This window comes from Oncorhynchus kisutch, linkage group LG27, assembly GCF_002021735.2.
Source record: "Oncorhynchus kisutch isolate 150728-3 linkage group LG27, Okis_V2, whole genome shotgun sequence".
NCBI lineage: Eukaryota > Metazoa > Chordata > Actinopteri > Salmoniformes > Salmonidae > Oncorhynchus > Oncorhynchus kisutch.
In genome coordinates this window covers 17,215,779-17,238,182 of record NC_034200.2, presented here as the reverse complement: position 1 = coordinate 17,238,182, position 22,404 = coordinate 17,215,779, and the positions used below count along the sequence as shown (strand labels likewise).

The 22,404-nt window shown below is 42.8% G+C and overlaps 1 protein-coding gene across 1 annotated transcript in view; it reads right to left on the bottom strand.

The window, feature by feature from the left end:
• Positions 1 to 22,404, bottom strand: part of LOC109871618 (solute carrier family 22 member 23-like) — a 53,197-nt gene that overhangs the window by 9,851 nt on the left and 20,942 nt on the right. Inside the window, exons 4-6 of the mRNA XM_020462534.2 lie at positions 8,321 to 8,489; positions 6,001 to 6,128; positions 407 to 509 (exon numbers count right to left, since the gene is read on the bottom strand). Of these exons, the coding sequence (XP_020318123.1) occupies positions 407 to 509; positions 6,001 to 6,128; positions 8,321 to 8,489 (400 nt within the window). The remainder of the gene's footprint in view (positions 1 to 406; positions 510 to 6,000; positions 6,129 to 8,320; positions 8,490 to 22,404) is intronic.

Below are 22,404 nucleotides of genomic sequence, written 5' to 3'. Positions count from 1 at the left end.
AGGAGAGGTGAAGCTCGTTCTGAAGGCCAATGGACAGAAAAACCGTCGGACAGACAAATGGACAGACGCAAGACTGCAAACAGCACAGAGACAGGAAGACAGAGGGATGGATAGATAGACAGGCCTGCTAAAAGCAGACGGCCACTGCATCGAGCTGACAGGTCAATAGTCCCATAATCACTGCACACCGGTTTATAGGTAGTTTCAGGAACCAATGCTAACGAGTGTTATGCTAGCTGTTCCCATAGACTACTGGGGAAGTAGACAAAGGGCCTCATTGCCAAAATCCAGAAGTATCGCTTAAACACCCAGAGTCGTCTGACTGGCAGCTGCATCATGGACGCATGCACACAATACTACATAAACTCACACACACACACACACACACACAAACAAAGATACTTACGAGTTCACGCAGAGGACCACAATGTTTTTCCACAGGTTCCTTGTCCCCACCATCTTCACAATACATGTCTTTTTGGGCTTCTTCTGAAGAGCTTTCTGCAACTCTGAAACAACGTAGAGAAATCAGGTAAATATGACCACAACGCACTCATCTACAGGCTGTACACAGCCAACGAAAGGGCTTCATCTGAGGATACGAGACTAAGGACTAAGAGACAAAGGACACCTTCATACCAAGACATTTCATCACTTATCTCTGTTAGAAAACAGGAATGACAGGGGGGAAAGAGTGAGTGGGGAGGAACAAGTGAGTGAATGAATGAACAATTGAAAGAGGAATGTTTTCAGAAGACAATGCCCCAGGACAGCGCAGATCATAGCATGGGGCATGGATGTTTGGAAGTACGAGGTGTTGCTATGAAAACAAACCTCCGCTTTGGTCATGTGCACACACACATGTAATGTTGCCCGTCACGCGCATACAAGTTTTTACTCAAAGTTGCTCTCTATACAATCATGGAGCTCTGAAGTCATCCTCTGGCCTAGCCATAATCCCTTGCATAAAAATTGGCCCACAAACGGCAGGCCCTTTTCAGGGGTTAGTTATGTTACATTCAGTAGGCATTCAGTAGTTCCGTAGGACGACCTTCAACCAATCAAAGCTTTTGCAGTATGAAGTGATATGTTGTCCATCCAATCATAGGATTAGGATCAGAGAATGAATCTAGTCCGTTTAATTGGGGTTGTGCTGCAGAGCATTATGGGGGGGGGGGGGGGGGTTCTATGTGTTGAGAAGCTTAGGGAGCTGGGGATGTTGTTTGCTCCTTGTATAAATAGGTTTAACTTATTTTAATGAACATATACCACCACCCGCATAGGTTGCTGGGTTCAAGAATAGCTTTCTGCAATTTTCAAGAACACACATTTCTTTCCCCCAATATTTTATTATTTTTACATTTCTCTCATCACTCATTTCTCTCATCACTTAAAAAGCAATGAACATATTTCTGATGCATTTTTTACCAACTAAATAGAGTCTGTCCAACAATACTCTATTGTGGCTCCATTTCTTTTCACATAAACAAAACATAAACAATACATTCAGTCCAGGTGCCCCTTTTTACATTTTTTAAAAGCAATTCTCAATAAGCCTTTCAGGGGCTCTGACAGTCCTTTTTGGTCGTTCTGTTGAAGTGCTTCCTGAAAGAGTTGGACAGCGTTCGTCGTCAGTCAGGGTGTTCTGACTGAATTGTCCATTTCTAAAGGCATTTGACGCTTCAGCAGTATCCTCCTGATGATCCTCAGTCCCTTGAGTGAGTGGCTGAAGCCTTAGATCCACTCTGTTTCGTCTCAGTTGTGATCCATGCTCCGTTTGTATCTCATAGGATCGCGGTGCAACTTCTCTCTGCACACACCCTTGCCTACATCCAGGTTCCTGTAGTGATGTCTCAGAGTCGTACATGATCTCCAGGTTTCAGTTCAGGTAATTGTCTTGAACTTCTGTTGTGTCGCTGTTTGTTTGTCTTTCTGTTTTTCCTTCACAAGTTTGACTTTGTGAGCACCTCTGGGTGTTAGCAAGTCCTCATGGATGGGTAGGTTGGTTCTGATGCGACGTCCCATCAACATTTGTGCAGGTGAAAGTGCGCTGCGGTAGATCAGAGTTTTTAGGAAATCCCCCTTTCCATCCGTGTGCCTTTTTCATCAGACCTTTGACAATTTTGACTGAACTCTCTGCTAAGTCGTTGGACCTTGGGTAGTTGGGGTGTTGTGTCGGAATCCCTAGTCGTTAGCGAACGATTGGAATTCGAAACTTGAGAACTGTGGGCCATTGTCCGAGTACAGTTCAGACACAACGCCATGTCTTGAAAAGACTGATTTCAGGTAGGTGATTACAGATTTGCTGGAGGTAGTTGTCAGTGTTGCTACTTCAGGGTAGTTTGAGTAGTAGTCGGTAACAACGACGTGACTTTTGCCATTGCAGTCAAATAGGTCAACTTTGTAGTAGGGTCTGTTGGGTACTGGATGAGGCATTAGCGGCTCTGCTTGCTGCTTTGGCCTGTAGGGCAAACACAGTTTACATGAAGCAGTGGTCTGGCTGATTTCCTGGTTCGTTCTTGGCCAGTACATTACTTCTCGTGCTCGTCGTTTACATTTTTCCTCACCCAAGTGGCCCTCGTGTATTTTCTGTAGCATTTCTTTGCGTAGTGTCATGGGAATGACAATCTTGTTGCCTTTGAACACTATGTCAACCACAACGGTGATCTCTGCTCTGGACATCCAGTAATCCTGTACTCTCCTTGAACAGTTTTTCTGTGCGGGCCAACCTATCAGTGTTGTTTCTTTCAACTCTATCATTGTTTGGTCAGCTGCGGTCTCACTTTTAAATCTGCTCCATTCTCTCGGAAGACACAGGAAGTGATGCTACGATCATCTTTTACTGTATGGCATACATCCACAGAATCAAAGAATTATTCAATCTCCTCCTTGACTGTATGAACCTTTTTCCTTTGTAGCCTCAACTTTTCAGCATTTTGAGAAACTATTTTTCCCAGTTGTTACATGATTTGCCATTTGCAGGGCAATTTCTTGGCTTGTGGATGAATCACATGTAGTGTTTGGATTGCTCCATTTTGCTTGTTTCTGTTTTGTAAGGCGTTGTGTGTGTGGTGCTCCTCTCTTGTTATTGTATACACTGATGTCTCATCCCTTCACAGCTCTTTAGCTTGTGCTCTGGTGGTTTCAGCTGCTCGACACATATTCATTGCTTTATCCAAAGTTAAATATTGCTCACGCAGCAATCTCTCCTAGAGTCCATTATCAAGTATGCCACAGACTATCCGGTCTTTCACTAGTGAGTCTTTCAGATGTTCAAATTCACATGTTTTGCTCAGTGTGTTCAGCTCAGCCAAATACTGGTCAAAACTGACTCCCTGTTTCTGATCATCAGAGAAAAACTTCCCTCTCAAACGTGACGTTCTGGCTTGGTACAAAGTACTCCTCAAATTTAGCCATTCGCACAGTCAATGTAAAGTTTGCCTCGTCTTGCTGAAAGCCATTGTAAAATGTCCAATGCATCCTCTCCAATAACATGCAGAAAAATGGAAGCTTTCAATTTGTCATCATCTCCCCCTACTCCACTGGCTTCTAGGTAGATATTGAATCTCTGCTTGAAACGTTTCCAATTGTCAGCTAAATTGGCTGTTAACTGCATAGGAGTAGGAGGACTAAACCTATCCATGACGGAGAACAGGAACAGTGTCAATTTCTCTTATTTCAGTATGTTGCTCATCAACTTGCTCGTCAAATTCCAATGCAGCCTCACTCTCGCTGCTGTCACTCTCGCTGCTGCGGCTCGTTGTCCTCGCTCTCGCTGCTGTCACTCTCGCTGCTGTCACTCTCGCTGCTGCGGCTCGTTGCCCTCGCTCTTGCAAGCTAGCATCTTCGACTACTCACGTCACTTGACTTGTGGTAGAATGTTAAATTTTTCTTCGCAGAAATTTGCAGAGCAACTCCTTTCTTTTCTTTGTCTTGTCATAGGGACTACCAATCTGACACCATGTTATATTTGTTCCTTGTATAATGACAAACCGGGGCGTAGGTTTTAACTACTTTTAATGAACATAGACTTTAGCTACAAAACTCCTTGTTTAGCCACGCAAGGTTAAGAAGGAGCCTTTCATCAAACCGCCTGATTATGTGGACCAAGGTCTGCGTATTCAAACTGCGCAACACCACGAGAAAGGAAGAAGAAACATGGATATTCTTAAATGCTTATCGACACCACTGCATTTTTGGCATGTAAGAATGGGCTTTTAGAGGACACGGCGAGCCGGAAAGTTCCGCTAACGGCAACTACAAGGAGCTTGCAGCGGTAATTGCACGGTACGATGCTTTACTTGCTGAAAATATGGAACTTTCGACTGTCTTTTCTGGGATGTCGAAATCAATAAAGAATGACTTGATCGCTTCCATCGCATCATCCATTAAAAGTGAGATTAAAGAGAGAGGCTGAGGCAGCACATTTTTTCCCCCGCACGTGCTTAAGTAGGCTTTCCACTTTCTTTCTGTATTTATTTAGCATAGGTGAGAACACAATCACTCCGGACAGACACGAGAAAAAAACTAATTTCATAAATGTTGCAGCAGCCTACCTAAAAAGAGATCTGACATGCTGTATTTGATGAAAGAGAGACTATATTTCAGTCTGATCAACTGTAGGCTACAAATAATAGCAGCTGCATACAGACTATGTGCCCTGTCCATCTGGTCAGGGTAAACAAGATTGGTAACGTTATGTATTTATAGTCCATTTGTGTGTCAGGAGAAAATGTGAATGGGAACAAATTTGGTTTATATTCAAACCCGGGCTGGCTAGACTGGCTACATGTTTTCAATCCCAAATGATTCATTGGAATGAATTCATCAACATAGTCGTGATGACAGATGTGAGTAAATGTTTTATTATTTGCTTGCAATTGCAGCAACGACCTGGGGAATAGTTACAGGGGAGAGGAGGGGGATGAATGAGCCAATTGTAAACTGGGGATTATTAGGTGACCGTGATGGTTTGAGGGCCAGATTGGGTATTTAGCCAGGACACCGGGGTTAACACCCTTACGATAAGTGCCATGGGATCTTTAATGACCTCAAAGTCAGGACACCTGTTTAACGTCCCATCCGAAAGAGGGCACCCTACACAGGGCAGTGTCATTGGGATATTTGTTTTAGACCAGAGGAAAGAGTGCCTCCTACTGGCCCTCCAACACTTCCAGCAGCATCTGGTCTCCCATCCAGGAACTCACCAGGACCAAACCTGCTTAGCTTCAGAAGCAAGCCAGCAGTGGTATGCAGGGTGATATGCAGCTATGTATTCACTATTATTCTACAATGTAGAAAATAGTAAAAAATTAAGAAAACCTTGAATGGGTAGGTGTGTCCAAACTTGACTATTAATGAGCGCACACACACAAATCACCCAGAATAACAGTTACATTCAAATGGGCATCTATACCATAACCTCTGTCAATACTATAGTTCTCTCTTGTCCACTGCAGGAATATGGCATTGCCTACAGTACGGCACTGCCTATGGTTGTATCTAGTCACTATCCAAAGTGATTGACCTGGCCCCATCTGTTGTCTGTGAGCAATGCCTCTCTCCACCCTCGAAAGGCCCTAATAAAGTTAATTAAGGGTCCGGAGGGTCCCATCCGGAAGGCCATGGTGTAGGTTTACTACCCTGCCAATTTCCCCAGGAGAGAGGACTGTTACTATGGGAACCAGGCATAGAGGAAGGAAGGGGATTTCCCCAGATCCATTCAGACTGACCAAGCACTTCTGTCTCAGAGACAAGCCAGCAGATCTTGCTAGGGAAATAGTAGATGTAGTCCTTTCCCTTCAGAAGAAGACAAACTCATCCACTTTCAAATAACCAAAAGCACAGCAAATACACAGAGAAAGATATTCAAGCCCGAAGACTGATGTCTTGAGCTGAGTAGTTACACAGCATTAATATCACCAGTTTTAAAACTGAGATGTGTACCTGTGACTAGAGCAGTTAAAGGGATGACCTTTTCCTCTCCCCTGTGTACTATACCTGTGAGGATGTGATCAGTGTCCAGCTCGGTGTTAACCTGGTTCTTCTTGGCAATGTGTCCCATGATCCACTTGGAGCGGCCATATTGTTGAGTGGCCAGCAGCCACCGCAGAGACTCGGGGAAGATCCTACATGGAAACAAGAGAACAATCTGCTCAAGAAAATATGAACCGTTGAATCAATTAAATTAGTCCCTTTTTTCCCCATTGGGATTTAATGAGAGGCTGAAAGGAACCTCAATATATTATCCTCCTTCCTCAGGCTCTGCGGGAATCCCTGGGTACTGGAAAATGTGTGTGTGTGTGTTTGTGAGTGAGAGAGTGTGTGTGTGTGCGCATTCATGCTATCTTTCTAGCTGATTGAAACACATAACTGCAATACTGTACTCTCGCTCGTAACCACTATGCTACCTGCCGCTCATCAGGTATACAGTGTGAATACAAGGTAAATGGTGGTTAATGAATGAGTATTTATTGCCCACGCCTTAAAGACACCAGCTGTAGTAACATGAACAGTAGAGGTAATTTGAATGGATGTTAAGCTATTAATTATCATACGCTATTATGGCTGTTACTACAGTGGGGAAGCAACGCTGGAAAATTCCCTTGGGTCCAAGAAGCTTCCCTCTGATTCTACACAGATAAGACAGAATGTCCAATTACATGTTCTCCCATGCCTCGCTATTCCCACTTCTATTTCATACATACACTACCGGTCAAAAGTTTTAGAACACCTACTCATTCAAGGGTTTTTCTTTATTTGAACTATTTTCCACATTGTAAAACAAAATTATGAAACAACACATATGGAATCAAGTAGTAACCAACAAAAAAAAAGTGTTAAAGAAATCAAAATATATTTTATATTTGAGATTCTTCAAATAGCCACCCTTTGCCTTGATGACAGCTTTGCACACACTTGGCATTCTCTCAACCAGCTTAATGAGGTAGTCACCTGGAATGCATTTCAATTAACAGGTGTAACTTGTTAAAAAGTTCATTGGTGGAATGTCTTTCCTTCTTAATGAGTTTGAGCCAATCAGTTGTGTAGTGATAAGGTAGGGGGGTATACAAGTCCATATTATGGAAAGAACAGCTCAAATAAGCAAAGAGAATCGACAGTCCATTACTTTAAGACATGATCAGTCAATACGGAACATTGAGAACTTTGAAACGTTTCTTCAAGTGCTGTCGCAAAATCCATCAAGCACTATGATGAAACTGGCTCTCATGAGGACCGCCACAGGAAAGGAAGAACCAGAGTTACCTCTGCTGCAGGGGATAAGTTCATTAGAGTTAGCAGCCTCAAATTGCAGCCCAAATAAATGCTTTGCAGTGTTCAAGTAACAGACACATCTCAACATAAACTGTTCTGAGGAGTGTGCGAATCAGGCCTTCATGGTCAAATTGCTGCAAAGAAATCACTACTAAAGGACACCAATAATAAGAAGAGACTTGCTTGGGCCAAGAAAATCGAGAAATGGACAGACCGGTGGAAATGTCTAATTCAAGGCACACTTATCCAGCATGGCTACCACAGCATTCTGCAGCGATACACCATCCCAACTGGTTTGGGCTTAGTGGGACTATCATTTGTTTTTCAACAGTACAATGACCCAACACACCTCCAGGCTGTATAAGGGCTATTTGACCAAGAAGGAGAGTGATGAGTGCTGCATCACATGACCTGGCCTCCACAATCCCCCCCCGACCTCAACCCAATTGAGATGGTTTGGGATGAGTTGGACTGCAGAGTGAAGGAAAAGCAGCCAACAAATGCTCAGCATATGTTGGGAACTCCTTCAAGACTGTTGGAAAAGCATTCCAGGTGAAGCTGGTTGAGAGAATGACAAGAGTGAGCAAAGCTGTCATGAAGGCAAAGGGTGGCTATTTTAAAAATCTCTGTTTAACACTTTTTTGGGTACTACATTATTTCATATGGGTTACTTAATAGTTATTTCATAGTTCTACAATGTAGAAAAAAGTAAAAATAAAGAAAAACCCTTGAATGAGTAGGTGTCCTAAAACTTTTGACCGGTAGTGTACATAATATAAGCATTGGATAAATAGAACCCACATTAGCCTACAATATAACCCAATCATGAACTGTAGTGTATGATGATTGGGAGTGGTAGGCTATAGCAAGTAACCAAGTAAATTAAATCAGTAGTATCAATCTCAATGGGATCACCCGTATAATAAACAGCTAAATATATCAATACTAAGATGCTAAATTAAAAGCAGGTGGTGGGGGTATAGCCTGTCCCAAAACTGTTTTGTGCTTTGCCTGAGATGGGGAGTAAAGTAGGTGTTGTCCTCACCAGATATAAGAGACCATGAGGATCAGCGGGCAGATGATGACGGCCTGCAGGACCTGCCAGTCTCGACAGAGGTATGCCATCCCTGGCATAAGGAGCTGCCCGCCCAGCACCACGAAGCTGGCAACCATAGTCATGGAGAAACGCCAGGCTGGTAGGCACAGCTCAATCCCTGGAAAAGAGAAAGAAGACTTGAGTAATATTACAATACAGACATAAGCACAGTCACAGTTCCAGACAGAGCTCGACCGCAGGGGGACGGACGAAGAGAGAAAGAGGAGGTTAGCCTGCAAGTCAAACCAAAGGTCAACAATGTCACCCCCACATTTTCACAACTTGACAGAGAGTGGACAGAGGAGAGAGTGGTGGCACTAGTTCCACCACACAGCTCCATCCCTGGGAAGGAGAGGAGGTATCCTGATACCGATGCCACTATCGTGAACATTGTCTAATTACCTTGTCTGGAACTGAGCAATACAGAGGTAAGATCAGGGACATTGTATGACTGACGCCACGGCATAAATCGGCAATTATCATGCAGAGAATATAGGACGTCAAATATTTGCTTATTTTGTCTTAAGAGCACTGAAGAGTCACTGCCCTGAACCGAGCCCATTGCGGTGAACCAACGATGGCCAACTTGTACTTACTTCTCCCCAGCTACGATAAGAAAGATCCTGGTTCATTCATACAGTCATTAGCATGCATGCCACCACCTCGCTAGCCGCTAGCCGGCAGAAACACACACAACTCAGCCCCTTAGCTGGCTAGCTCGACGCTGCAGCACCACACATTATAAAATATATTAAAAGCAGGCAAGGTGTCTGGTATTGTAACAGTTGCTTTGCCTCTTTCTTCCCCCGTCTCTCCCTCAGCCTTTTGTCCTCCATTCATTTCTTCCTTTACATCTCCTCCTGTCTTTTTTGTCTAGTGTTTTATTTTCTGGCGGCCGCATTCTGCAGCCGGAGCACGCGGCCCAGCTCCAGATGGGTCTTTCAAGGTGACAGGCCAGGGATAATACAGACTGCAGGCTGTAGCTCCGCTCCACTACCAAAGAAAAGCCTGGAATTTCAATTAGGATCTGCCCCCCTCCTAGCTCGTATGAATAATGCTCTGTGTTCGTGGAACAGTAACACAGCTGGAACCACCAAGCTAAGAGGGGGAAGAGGGGAGAGAGGAGGAGGAGGGGGGGGGGGGGGGTTGGTGTAACTTCAACCTGACACTAACAGTAACACAGCTGGAACGACCAAGCTATGACTGAAGGAGTGAAGAGAGGGGGGAGAGGGAATGTTGTGTTTTTGAATAACCTCGTCCTGTAGCTCAGTGGGAGTTTTGTGAGTAAAGTTATGGGTCAATCGGAATAGCATTGGTTTGGTGTTATGGTTGTGAGGATCACACATACGGACGCACTAACAGAACATTCTGTACAGAATGACTACGTATGATAACATGTAAGACTCATGTAGACACACACAAACTCCTGAAGGGGCAGAATGGGGGTTGAGGGGTGAAGGTGGGGGCCACCTGAGCACCTTCCTCCAGCTGCCCCTAATCTTCCCCACCCCTCCTAAATCAGCAGTCCCACAATTCCCCGCTCCAGATTCGAACCATCAGCTCGGGCCCTTCCCTGCCTGCTGAAACAAACAAGTGCTCAGCTGACGTCAAGCAAAACACTCACAGAAAGCCAGGGTGACAGGAGTGACCAAATGCACTAATAAAGGGCTTTGGTGACAACAAGGTGGTCATTGAACGTCAGGGTGATATCATCGAAGGTTGACTAGGGGTAGCCTTACCAACAAAAGTGATCTTATTTTGCTGCCTTTACCAATACAAGCAGTTGAGTAACACAAACAGTGTGGGATCCTAATAGAGCATGCAACTTCAAGAACTGAACATCCAGTGAGCCAAAGAAGGCCCATTGTTCTGAGAACACTACAATATCTGACCACTGTCTTTTCCCCAGCAATCACATGACACATCTCCTCATGCCCTCCCCCCTTGCCTCACTGACCCCAGCTACTGGGTTTGTGTGTCTGTAACACATTTGTGTTCCCAGGGCCCGCTCCTTCTAAATACAGTACACACGGACATTCAGTTGAAGTCGGAAGTTCACTTTCACCTCAGCCAAATACATTTAAACTCAGTTTCACAATTCCTGACATTTAATCCTAGTAAAAAAATCCCTGTCTTAGGTCAGTTAGGATCAACATTTTATTTTAAGAATGTGAAATGTCAGAATAATAGTAGAGAGAATGATTTATTTCAGCTTTTATTTCTTTCATCACATTCCCAGTGGGTCAGAAGTTTACACACTCAATTAGTATTTAGTAGCATTGCCTTTAAATTGTTTCACTTGGGTCAAACATTTTTGGCAGCCTTCCACAAGCTCCCCACAATAAGTTGGGTGAATTTTGGCCCATTCCTCCTGACAGAGCTGGTATAACTGAGTCAGGTTTGTAGGCCTCCTTGCTCGCACATGTTTTGTCAGTTCTGCCCACAAATTTTCTACAGGATGGGGTCAGGGCTTTGTGATGGCCACTCCAATACCTTGACTGTTGTCGTCCTTAAGCCATTTTGCCACAATTTTGGAAGTATGCTTGGGGTCATTGTCCATTTGGAAGAACCATTTGCGACCAAGCTTTAACTTCCTGACTGATGTCTTGAGATGTTGCTTCAATATATCCACATATTTTATCTTCCTCATGAAGCCATCTATTTTGTGAAGTGCACCAGTCCCTCCTGCAGCAAAGTACCCCCACAACATGATGCGGCCACCCCCGTGCTTCATGGTTGGGATGGTGTTCTTCGGCTTGCAAGCATCCCCCTTTTTCCTCCAAACATAACGATGGTCATTATGGCCAAACAGTCCTATTTTGGTTTCATCAGACCAGAGGACATTTCTCCAAACAGTACAATCTTTGTCCCCATGTGCAGTTGCAAACCGTAGTCTGGCTTTTTTAATGGCGGTATTGGAGCAGTGGCTTCTTCCTTACTGAGCGGCCTTTCATGTTGAGTCATTATAGGACTCATTTTACTGTGGATATAGATACTTTTGTACCCGTTTCCTCCAGCATCTTCACAAGGTCCTTTGCTGCTGTTCTCAGATTGATTTGCACTTTTCACAACAAAGTACGTTCATCTCTAGGAGACAGAATACGTCTCCTTCCTGAGCAGTATGATGGCTGCGTGGTCCCATGGTGTTTATACTTGCGTACTATTGTTTGTACATATGAATGTGGTACCTTCAGGCATTTGGAAATTGCTCCCAAGTATGAACCAGACTTGTGGAGGTCTACAATGTTTTTTTCTGAGGTGATTGGCTGACTTTTCATTTTCCCATGATATCAAGCAAAGAGCAACTGAATTTGAAGGTAGGCCTTGGAATCCATCCACAGATACACCTCAAATTGACTCAAATGATGTCAATTAGCCTAATCAGAAGCTTTTAAAGCCATGACATATTTCTTGAATTTTCCAAGCTGTTTAAAACTTCTTACGGCTAGGGGTTCCGCCTCGACAACATTCCTCTGAAAAGGCAGAGCGCGAAATTCAAAAATATTTTTTAGAAATATGCAACACACCAAATTAAAGCTTAACTTCTTGTTAATCTACCCATCGTGTCCGATTTCAAAAAGGCTTTACAGGGAAAGCACACCATATGATTATGTTAGGTCAGAGCCTAGTCAAACACACAGCCATTTTCCAGCCAAAGAGAGGATTCACAAAAAGCAGAAAGAGATCAAAATTAATCACTAACCTTTGATGATCATCAGATGGCACTCATAGGACATCATGTTATACAATACATGTATGTTTTGTTCGATAAAGTTCATATTTATATCCAACAATCTCAGTTTACATTGGAGCTGTGTCAGTAATGTTGTGCCTCAAACATCCGGCGGATTTTCAGAGCCACATCAACTTATAGAAATACTCATAATAATAAAGTTTGATAAAAAAGATACAAGTATTAAGCACAGAATTATAGATATACGTCTCCTTAACTTCTTGCGTCGAGCAATCCCGAATCCGGGAGCATAATCATAGCCTCAAGCTCATTACCATAAAGCAACGTTAACTATTCATGAAAATCGCAACTGAAATGAAAGAAATATATTCACTCACAAGCTTAGCCTTTTGTTAACAACACTGTCATCTCAGATTTTCAAAATATGCTTTTCAACCATAGCTACACAAGCATTTGTGTAAGAGTATTGATAGCTAGCATAGCATTAAGCCTAGCATTCATCAGGCAACATTTTCACAAAAACAAGAAAAGCATTCAAATAAAATAATTTACCTTTGAAGAACTTCGGATGTTTTCAATGAGGAGACTCAGATAGCAAATGTTGAGTTTTTCCAAAAATATTATTTGTGTAGGAGAAATCGCTCCGTTTTGTTCATCACGTTTGGCTAAGAAAAAAAAAACGAAAATTCAGTCATTACAACGCCGAGCTTTTTTCCAAATTAACTCCATAATATCGACAGAAACATGGCAAACGTTGTTTAGAATCAATCCTCAATGTGTTTTTCACATATCTATTCGATGATAAATCATTCGTGGCAGTTGGGTTTCTCCTCTGAAGCAAATGGAAAAATACACGCAGCTGGAAATTACGCAATAATTTCGACAGAGGACATCAAGCGGGTAAATGTAGTCTCTTATCGTCAATCTTCCAATGTTTTGCCTACAAATACGTCACAATGCTGCAGACACCTTGGGGAAACGACAGAAAGTGTAGGCTCATTCCTGGCGCATTCACAGCCATAAGGAGACATTGGAACACAGCGCCTTCAAAATCTGGGGCATTTCCTGTATGAAATTTCATCTTGGTTTCGACCGGTAGCATTAGTTCTGTGGCACTCACAGACAATATCTTTGCAGTTTTGGAAACGTCAGAGTGTTGTCTTTCCAAAGCTGTCAATTATATGCATAGTCGAGCATCTTTTCGTGACAAAATATCTGGTTTAAAACGGGAATGTTTTTTTATCCAAAAATTAAAAGAGCGCCCCCTATATCCAAGAAGTTAATGCAACCGCTGTGTCAGATTTCAAAAAAGCTTATAGGAAAAAGCAAACCATGCAATAAGACAAAAACAAGCCATGCAGATACCCGCCCTGTTGTGGAGTCATTAAAAGTCAGAAATAGCGTTACAAATATTCACTTACCTTTGATGATCTTCATCAGAATGCACTCCCAGGAATCCCAGTTCCACAATAAATGTTTGTTTTGTTTGCTAAAGTCCATCATTTATGTCAAAATAACCAATTTTGTTAGCGCGTTTGGTAAACAAATCCAATCTCACAAGGCGTGGGCAAGTCCAGGCAAAACTTCAGACGAAAAGTTCAAAAAGTTATATAATATAAATCTTTAGGATGTTATCATAAATCTTCAATAATGTTCCAACCGGAGAATTCCTTTGTCTTTAGAATTGCAATGGAACGCAGCTACCTCTCGTGTACGCGCATGATCAGTGCATTGCACTGCCAGACACCTGGTTGAATCAACTCTCATTCTCCCCCAATTCACAGTAGAATCCTCAAACAAGGTTCTAAAGACTTGACATTTAGTGGAAGCCTTGGGAAGTGCAATATGACCCCATAGACACTGTATATTCAATAGGCAATGAGTTGAAAAACTACAAACCTCAGATTTCCCACTTCCTGGTTGGATTTGTCTCAGGTTGCTGCCTGCCATATGAATTCTGTTATACTCACAGACATCATTCAAACAGTTGTAGAAACTTCAGTGTTTTCTATCCAATACTACTAATATGCATATATTAGCTTCTGGTCCTGAGTAGCAGGAAGTTTACTCTGGGCATGCTTTTCATCCGAACGTGAAAATGCTGCCCCCTATCCCAAGCAGGTTAAAGGCACAGTCAACTTAGTGTATGCAAACTTCTGACTCTGAATAGTGATAGATTTATTTCACTTAATTCACGGTCTGTAAACAACTGTAAAAATGAATTGTGTCATGCATAAAGTAACTGACTTGCCAAAACTAGTTTGTTAACAGGAAATATGTGGAGCGGTAGAAAATTGTGTTTTAATGATTCTAACCTAAGTGTATGTAAACTTCCGACTTCAACTGTATACTTAATGTAAATGCAACAATTTCAAAGGTTTTACTGAGTTACTGTTCACAAGGAAATCAGTAAATTTAAATAAATTCACTAGGCCCGAATCTACGGATTTCACATGACTGGGAATACGGATATACTTAAAAAATAAGTAGGGGCGTGGATCAGAAAACCAGTCTCATGCAGCATGACACATCTCCTTTGCATAGGAGATAGAGTTGATCAGGCTGTTGATTGTGGCCTGTGGAATATTGTCCCAATCCTATTTTTTAAATTTATTTTACAAGTCAGTTAAGAACAAACTCTTATTTTCAATGGCGGCCTAGGAACAGTGGGTTAACTGCCTTGTTCATGGGCAGAACGACAGATTTGTACCTTATCAGCTCGGGGATTCGATCTTGCAACCTTTCGGTTACTAGTCCAACGCTCTAACCACTAGGCTACGCTGCCGCCCACTCTTCAATGACTGTGCGAAGTTGCTGAATATTGGTGGGAACTGGAACACGCAGTCATACACGTCGATCCAGAGCATCACAAACACGCTCAATGGGTGACATGTCTGGTGAGAATGCAGGCCATGGGAGAACTGGAATATTTTCAGCTTCCAGAAATTGTGTAGAGATTCATGCGACATGGGGCTGTGCATTATCACTCTGTTCACATCAGCAAACCGCTCGCCCACACATTGCCATACATGTGGTTTATGGTTGTGAGACCGGTTGGACGAACAGCCAAATTCTCTAAAATGACATTGGAGAAGGCTTAAGCTAGAGAATTGAAAATGTAATTCTCTAGCAACAGCTCTGGTGGACATTCCAACAGTCAGCATGCCAATTGCCCACTCCCTCCTGACATCTGTGGCATTGTGTTGTGTGACAAAACTGCACATTTTAGAGTGGCCTTTTATTGTCCCCAGCACAAGGTGCACCTGAGTAAATGACTGCCGCTTAATCAGCTGCTTGATATACCACACCTGTCAAGTGGATGGCTTACCTTAGCAAAGGAGAAATGCTCAGTAACAGGGATGTAAACAACTTTGTGCACAACATTTGAGAGAAATAAGCTTTTTGTGCGTATGGAACATTGGACGGTACTGGGCAAATGTTACGTATCCAAAGGGTGCCCGTCCATCCTTTGGATACATCATGAAAGTTTGAGTCATGTCTCTGTACATTGAATACAACTGAGTCAGCCATATGGGCCTACTACAGTATCAAGCTATGGGATAGAAAGTCCCCATCCATCCATGACTCTGGGACTTCAGATAGGGAGGGATATAGCCCCAGGGGAGAGGAAATGGCCTAGGGGTGAGAGATAAGAATAAAGGGACGAAAGTTTGCAGAGCAGCCGGTGGGAATGTACACCCAGCACAAAAGTGAACTTTACCCTGCTCAGAGGAAGCACCAAGTCTCCACCATAACTCATCTAGAGCAGAGAGAGGGGAGGAAGGGAGAGGGGGGAAAGACGTGGAGAGAAGGACGGAGGGGGTTCCGTGGTAGCCCTCCCAGTGAATCTCTCAGCCAGTCACAGATTTATTCCTCTCTTCTGGCTGAGAAAAAACACAATTTATCCTGCCTAGACATCCTTATCAGTCTCTGAGAAATAGGGCTGATCTCAGCGCTCATTAATGTCTAGTGGGCAGGGCTATACATCACTAACTGGTCCATGTTCCATTAAGCCTTTATTCAGCCTTAATTCCTTTGTGCCTCCATCATTCAGCACAAACAGATCCTAGTTTAGTCAGATGGTTAAACCTGTGTCCTCCGTGGCCCCTTCATTCTGCTTCAACTGATCCTAGTGCAACCCTAACTCATCCTAGTATAGTCAACTAGCTAAGTCGGGGTCCTCCATCCTTGCCTCCATCGTTCAGCTTTAACTCATCCGGGTACATTGTTGGGGGATGGGGATAGTCTGTTTGTAAATGCTCTACAGATGGTCACACCATCAACATACTATCTGTTGATAAGCAACTGCTTGCTAAGACCCATAGACAATCAATTAATTAAAAATATAAAATGACATGGAAGCTACAGTATAAGGATCCCAGACTCGTACATTCTGCACCATGGGTCACCGACATGAACTCAGTCTCAGCATGACCACAGACACGTTCACTCACTCAAACCCACCCCCCTCCATGTCTGTCTGCACATCAGTCTCTTCTCTCCCTCTGTACTGGGAGATTAAAGCTTCTGGATACAGACGGACACACACACTAATTACAGACAGTCAATCTGTCTGAGCAGCAGAACCCAGCCATACAAACTGCAGCAGGAAGGGGAACAGAGCCCAAATCCTGCCTGAATAAACCAGCTTTACTATCCCATCACCAGAGGGGAAACAGACCAGGATAGAGCATGGCAAACAGGGGATACACCGTCATCCATCTACTTTTTAAGAGTAGATAAGTGTTTTCCTGTGCATCTTCTCAGTTTCTCTGTGCAATGCTAAATGTACAGCAATGTGGATGTACAGCAGATTCTTAACTGTACATTAGAGCTAGGAGTAGGACTGTGTATGTAATTAAGTTGAAGTGAGTGCAGGCTCTAGTGTCTAAGTTGTAACTACACAGAATAATCAATACAGTCCAATAAGTGTTGAGAAGCATAAAGACTACAATACGTCAGACTGGAATGAATGGACTGATCAGATAGTCAATAGTACATTTCATTTAATGTCACTACTTCACAGTGATCAAGATACAACCCTGCTCCTTTAGTACAAACAGAGCAAGACCGTGATGAAGTCACCCCCTGATTAAAAAGTCACAAGACTAGATTTCCCGGTGAGAATATCACATGACCTTCATCTGGAGGTGTGGAATTCTGAATAGATGAACAAATATGGTCACGTAGAGGACACAGTGATTCAAAGTAACTGACTTAACGCATTCCATCTTTATAAACATGAGAGTATAGACGAGTTAAAGTCAATCATATAAATCACAATTATTTTAAAGTTATTTCTTAATGAGTGTAAAAGTTGACTAAACTTAACCCTTTGTGAAATACAACCCAAGTGTTCAATAATAAGGAAGTGTTAGGCATTTGGCAACAACATGTAGTCAAATCTGGATAATTCTACACACACACACACACACACACAAACTTGTGATTCCTACTAGTACACAGGGCTGGGGCACTCCTAGTTAGCTATTTGGTGACATCATCAGCTCTACCAGCTCATCTCTCAGCAAGATGCCACAGTCCTGAGACAACACGAGTATGTCGTGAGGCAGGCGGGGGCAAGCCTGGGGAACACACTGCAGCCAGAGAGTGATATCATCAAGTATCGTCTGCTTAGACACTGTTCAACATCCCAGGATCACATGTGCTCTGGAATGATACAGTATGAAGCAACAAGCTGGAGGCCTATGATTTCTATGTGCTGTAGATATACAAAATACTGTGATCTCCCTAACACACGGTATACTATTGTGATTAGCCAAATGAATAAGAGTATGGTCGTCAACATTTTCGATTCATTAAGTTAAAATAATAAATTGGCCTAGCTAAAATTATAAAAATGAAGACTAGTTAAATAGTTGATTTCAAAATCGCATCACAGGCTGGGAGAGAAGAAAAGTGACCTACTTATCTGGGGCAAGACATGAGCTAACAATCACACAGAAATAAACAAATCTAGCTAGCCAAGTCTACCCACTGCACCTGAGCACAATAACCCTAGCAAAAATGCTAACATACCGTATTTCTACTGACGCTACAGCGCAAAAATGCTAACATACTGTAGTCCTCGTCAGTGATGGAACTCTGAGGTAGAAATACCACTGCATTTCATTAGTGATTCTGCTATGTTTTAAAAATAGGGTGGATATGGATGTGCTAGTCTTAATATGGCCCACTGCTTTGGAGTGCACACATCCTGGGCATTGCAGGTAAATGCACACATTAGCACAGCAAACATTCACACTTGTGCCAGCATTAAAAAAAGAGATTGATAACATCAAATCGTCACCAAAAGAGTAATAATGAGTCATCACATCGATCGTGAGCTATATTCCTATCCCTTGCTCCATTTGCCCCACCCTCCATCTCTCTCTAGCACGATGCCTTTCTGTTTCTCCCATTGCTCTCCCTCTCCCTTGTCTGGATGGTGATAGGAGTGGTGTCAGGAGCCTCACATCAGCCCTGTCCTCCCCTGCAGTATGGCTGAATCTGACAGGCCAGTGCAGCGAACAAAGGCATTTACACAAACCTCTCCCCTACCGGGGCTTACCGCCCGCCATAGAGAGAGCTCACTGAATGGCTGGTTGGCAGGCACTGGGGATATCATTAAGGGAGGGAAACAGAGAGGAGGTTGGTTATGTTCTCTTACTAACCATACCCTCAGTGTTTCCCCATGCAGGTACAGTAAGGCCCCTAAGCAGCATCCAGTGCCCAAACATACCATGTCCAATACTTTCAGGCGGGGAATGACAGATGGAAGCTAGATGGAAGGGAGCACCTTTCCTATGTAATTAAAGGGGAATTACTGTCACACACTCCAGAGCCTTTTGAGTCACCAGCGGAAAACCCAAGTCACACAGAGAGTATGTCAATCAGCTCCATATAGTGCAGCACTGCGTCGTGTCTCTAGGTAAGATGAAACCACACACAAAAAAAGACAGCTTCCATGGTTTCCATGGGGAAATACAGTTGTTGACAGTGAACCCTGCAAAGTTTTACCTGGATTACAGTCCCTCTGTCTAGATTGACGTTTGTGTACGATTAACAAAGCAAAAATCAGACCTACAAGATTATCACATCAAATCAAAATGATTTGATTATGACTACGCACTCACAGCCACACTTTAGGAGAAGGAAGAAGAAAGGATTCCATTGACGTGGGAAATCTGTGGAGTGCAAGGCAAGGTGACACAACCACGATGAAATACCTTTGGTGTATGGTCACTCCCTTGGTCCAGTCATGTACCGTTGACCTAGCACATTTCATTGACGGTAACGCTAGCGCATTAGTCTATTCACTTACATTTCTGCCATATACACCGATGCGCCAACACTGGCCCGAAGCGCTGTCCAAACGTTAATAGGCTAAGCCTCGCTTGCGATACGGTTTTGTAAGCGTTTTGGAACTTGACAATTCTTTCTTGCTGATGTGATGGTTAAGACTAAAAGGATAAATTACCACACATCTTTATAGGGTTAGGGTTCCCACGCGGCCATATTTCCATGTTAGAGCGCTTGTTTACGGAAGACAGAGGTGACCACCTGTTCTAATTAGCCATGTAGCATCTCCGAATACCCGTGTGTAACGAAAGAAGGATCCCAGAAAAAAAATATGTAATGCTGTCGGCTGCAACTGTGTTAAACAGGTTAAAACCAGTGTACACTGTGTGTGGAAAACATTAAGGACACCTGCTCTTTCCATGACATGGACTGACAAGGTGGTGAACCCAGATGAAAGCTATGATCCTTTATTGAGGTCACTTGTTAAGTACTTGAAATTAAATTATGGGCAGAAAGACAAATTCAACTCCATCTCCATCTCCATCGAATCAGATGGCCTATTCATCACAAATCCATTTGATGTTGCCAATTATTTTGTATGATTATTTCATTGGCAAAGTGGACAAACTTAGCGGGAAATGCCAACAAAAGAACAGTGAGCAACGGTATTCATGCATAAAAAAATCTAATAATGATAGAAAAGCAGTGCAATTTTGAATTTTGAAAAGTTAGTGTGGGAGAGGTGGAAAAATCATCAATCAATAATGACAAATCTCCTGGCATTGACAACTTGGATGGAAAGCAACTGAGGATGGTTGCTGTCTCTATAGCCACTCCTATCTGTCATATTTTTTATCTGAGCCTAGAGGAAAGTAGTTGTCCTCAGGCCTGGAGACAAGCCAAAGTAATTCCGCTACCCAATAGCGGTAAAGCGGCCTTTACTGGTTCTAACAGCAGACCTATAAGCTTGCTGCCAGCTCTTAGCAAACTGTTGGGGAAAAAATGGTGTTTGACCAAATACAATGCTATTTATCTGTAAACAAATTAACAACAGGCTTTCAGCATGCTTATGGAGAAGGGCACACAACATGTACTGCAGTGACGCAAATGACTGATCGGTTGAAATAAATTGATAAATAAGACTGTGGGAGCTGTACTGTTAGATGTCTGTGCAGCCTTTGATATTATTGACCATAACCGGTGGTTGAAAAGAACTTGTGTTATGGCTTTTCAACCTCAGCTCTGAATCCATGATATGGCAATCTAATAGAACTCAAAGGGTTCTCTTTAATGGAAGCTTCTCTCATGTCAAACATGTAACGTGTGGTGTACCGCTCTCTAGGCCAATGACCTGCCACTGGCATTAAACAAAGCATGTGTGTCTATGTATGCTGGTGATTCAACCATATACACATCAGTAACCACAAGCACAGTTAATGAAGTCCCTGAAACTCTTAACAAAGAGTTAACAGTCTGTTCTGGAATGTTTGGCCAGTAATAAACCGGTCCTGAACATCTCTAAAACTAAGAGCATTGTATTTGGTACAAATCATTCCTTAAGTTCTAGACCTTATGGTAATTAATGGTGTGGCTGTAGAACAAGTTGAGGAGGCTAAATTACTTGGCGTTACTTTAGATTGTAAACTGTCATGATCAAAACATATAGATTCAATGGTTGTAAAGATGGGGAGAGGTCTGACCGTAATAAAGAGATCCTCTGCTTTTTTGACACGACACTCCAAAAAGAAAGTTCTGCAGGTTCTAGTTTTGTCTAATCTTGATTATTGTCCAGTCGTGTGGTCCAGTGCTGCAAGGAAAGACCTAGTTAAGCTGCAGCTGGCCCAGAACAGAGCGACACATTTTGCTCTTAATTGTAATCAGAGGGCTGATATAAATTCTATGCATGCCAGTCTCTCTTGGCTAAGAGTTTAGGAGAGACTGACTGCATCACTTCTGTTTATAAGAAACATTGTGTTGAAAATCCCAAATTGTTTGCATAGTCAATTTACGCACAGCTCTGACACACACACCTATCCCACGAGACATGCCACCAGGGGTCTTTTCACAATCCCCAAATCCTGAACAAATTTAAGAAAGTGTACAGTATTATATTGCTCAAATAAACAGCAACCCTGGTTTCAAAAAACAGATAAAGCAACACCTTGCGGCACAACGCCTCTCCCATATTTGACCTAGATAGTTAGTGTGTATGCATTGATATGTAGGTTACGTGTGCCTTTACATTTTTTTAAAATAGTTCTGTCTTTGAGCTGTTCTTGTCTATTGATGTTCTGTATTATGTTTCATGTTTTGTGTGGATCCCAGGAAGAGTAGTTGCTGCTTTTGCAACAGCTAATGGGGATCCTAATAAAATACCTCCCAAAAATACACAGAAAAAAATATGAAGGGGAGGATACAGTTTAAAGAAGGATTTTTAAGCCTTGAGAAAATTGAGACGTGGATTGTGTATGTGTGCCATTCAGAGGGTGAACGGGCAAGACAAGATTTAAGTGCCTTTGAACGGGGTCTGCTAGCAGTTGCCAGGCGCAACGGATTGGGTCAAGAACTGCAATGCTGCTGCGTTTTTCATGCTCAACAGTTTCCTGTGTGTATCAAGAATGGTCCACCACCCAAAGGACAGCCAGCCAATGTGACAACTGTGGGAAGCATTGGAGTCAACATGAGCCAGCATGCCTGTGGAAAAGTTTACACACCTTGAAGAGTCCATTCCCAGACAAATTGAGGCTTTTCTGGTTGGGGGGGGGGGGGGGGGGGACTACATATTAGAAAGGTGTCCTTAATGTTTTGTACACTCAGTGAATTTTGCAAATTTGAAATTATATTGATGTGATATGAAAGTAGAGGGATTTATGTTTCTACAACCGAATGGCAATTGAGAATCGATTCACGTTTAGATTGAGAATGACAGTTTTGGTTGCCAGAGCCATTTACCTCTGAACAGAACATATGAAGTCCTTGGATATTATAAAAGAGTAGCCTCGCCTACACTCCTTAACAGTACATCTGGAACTATCCT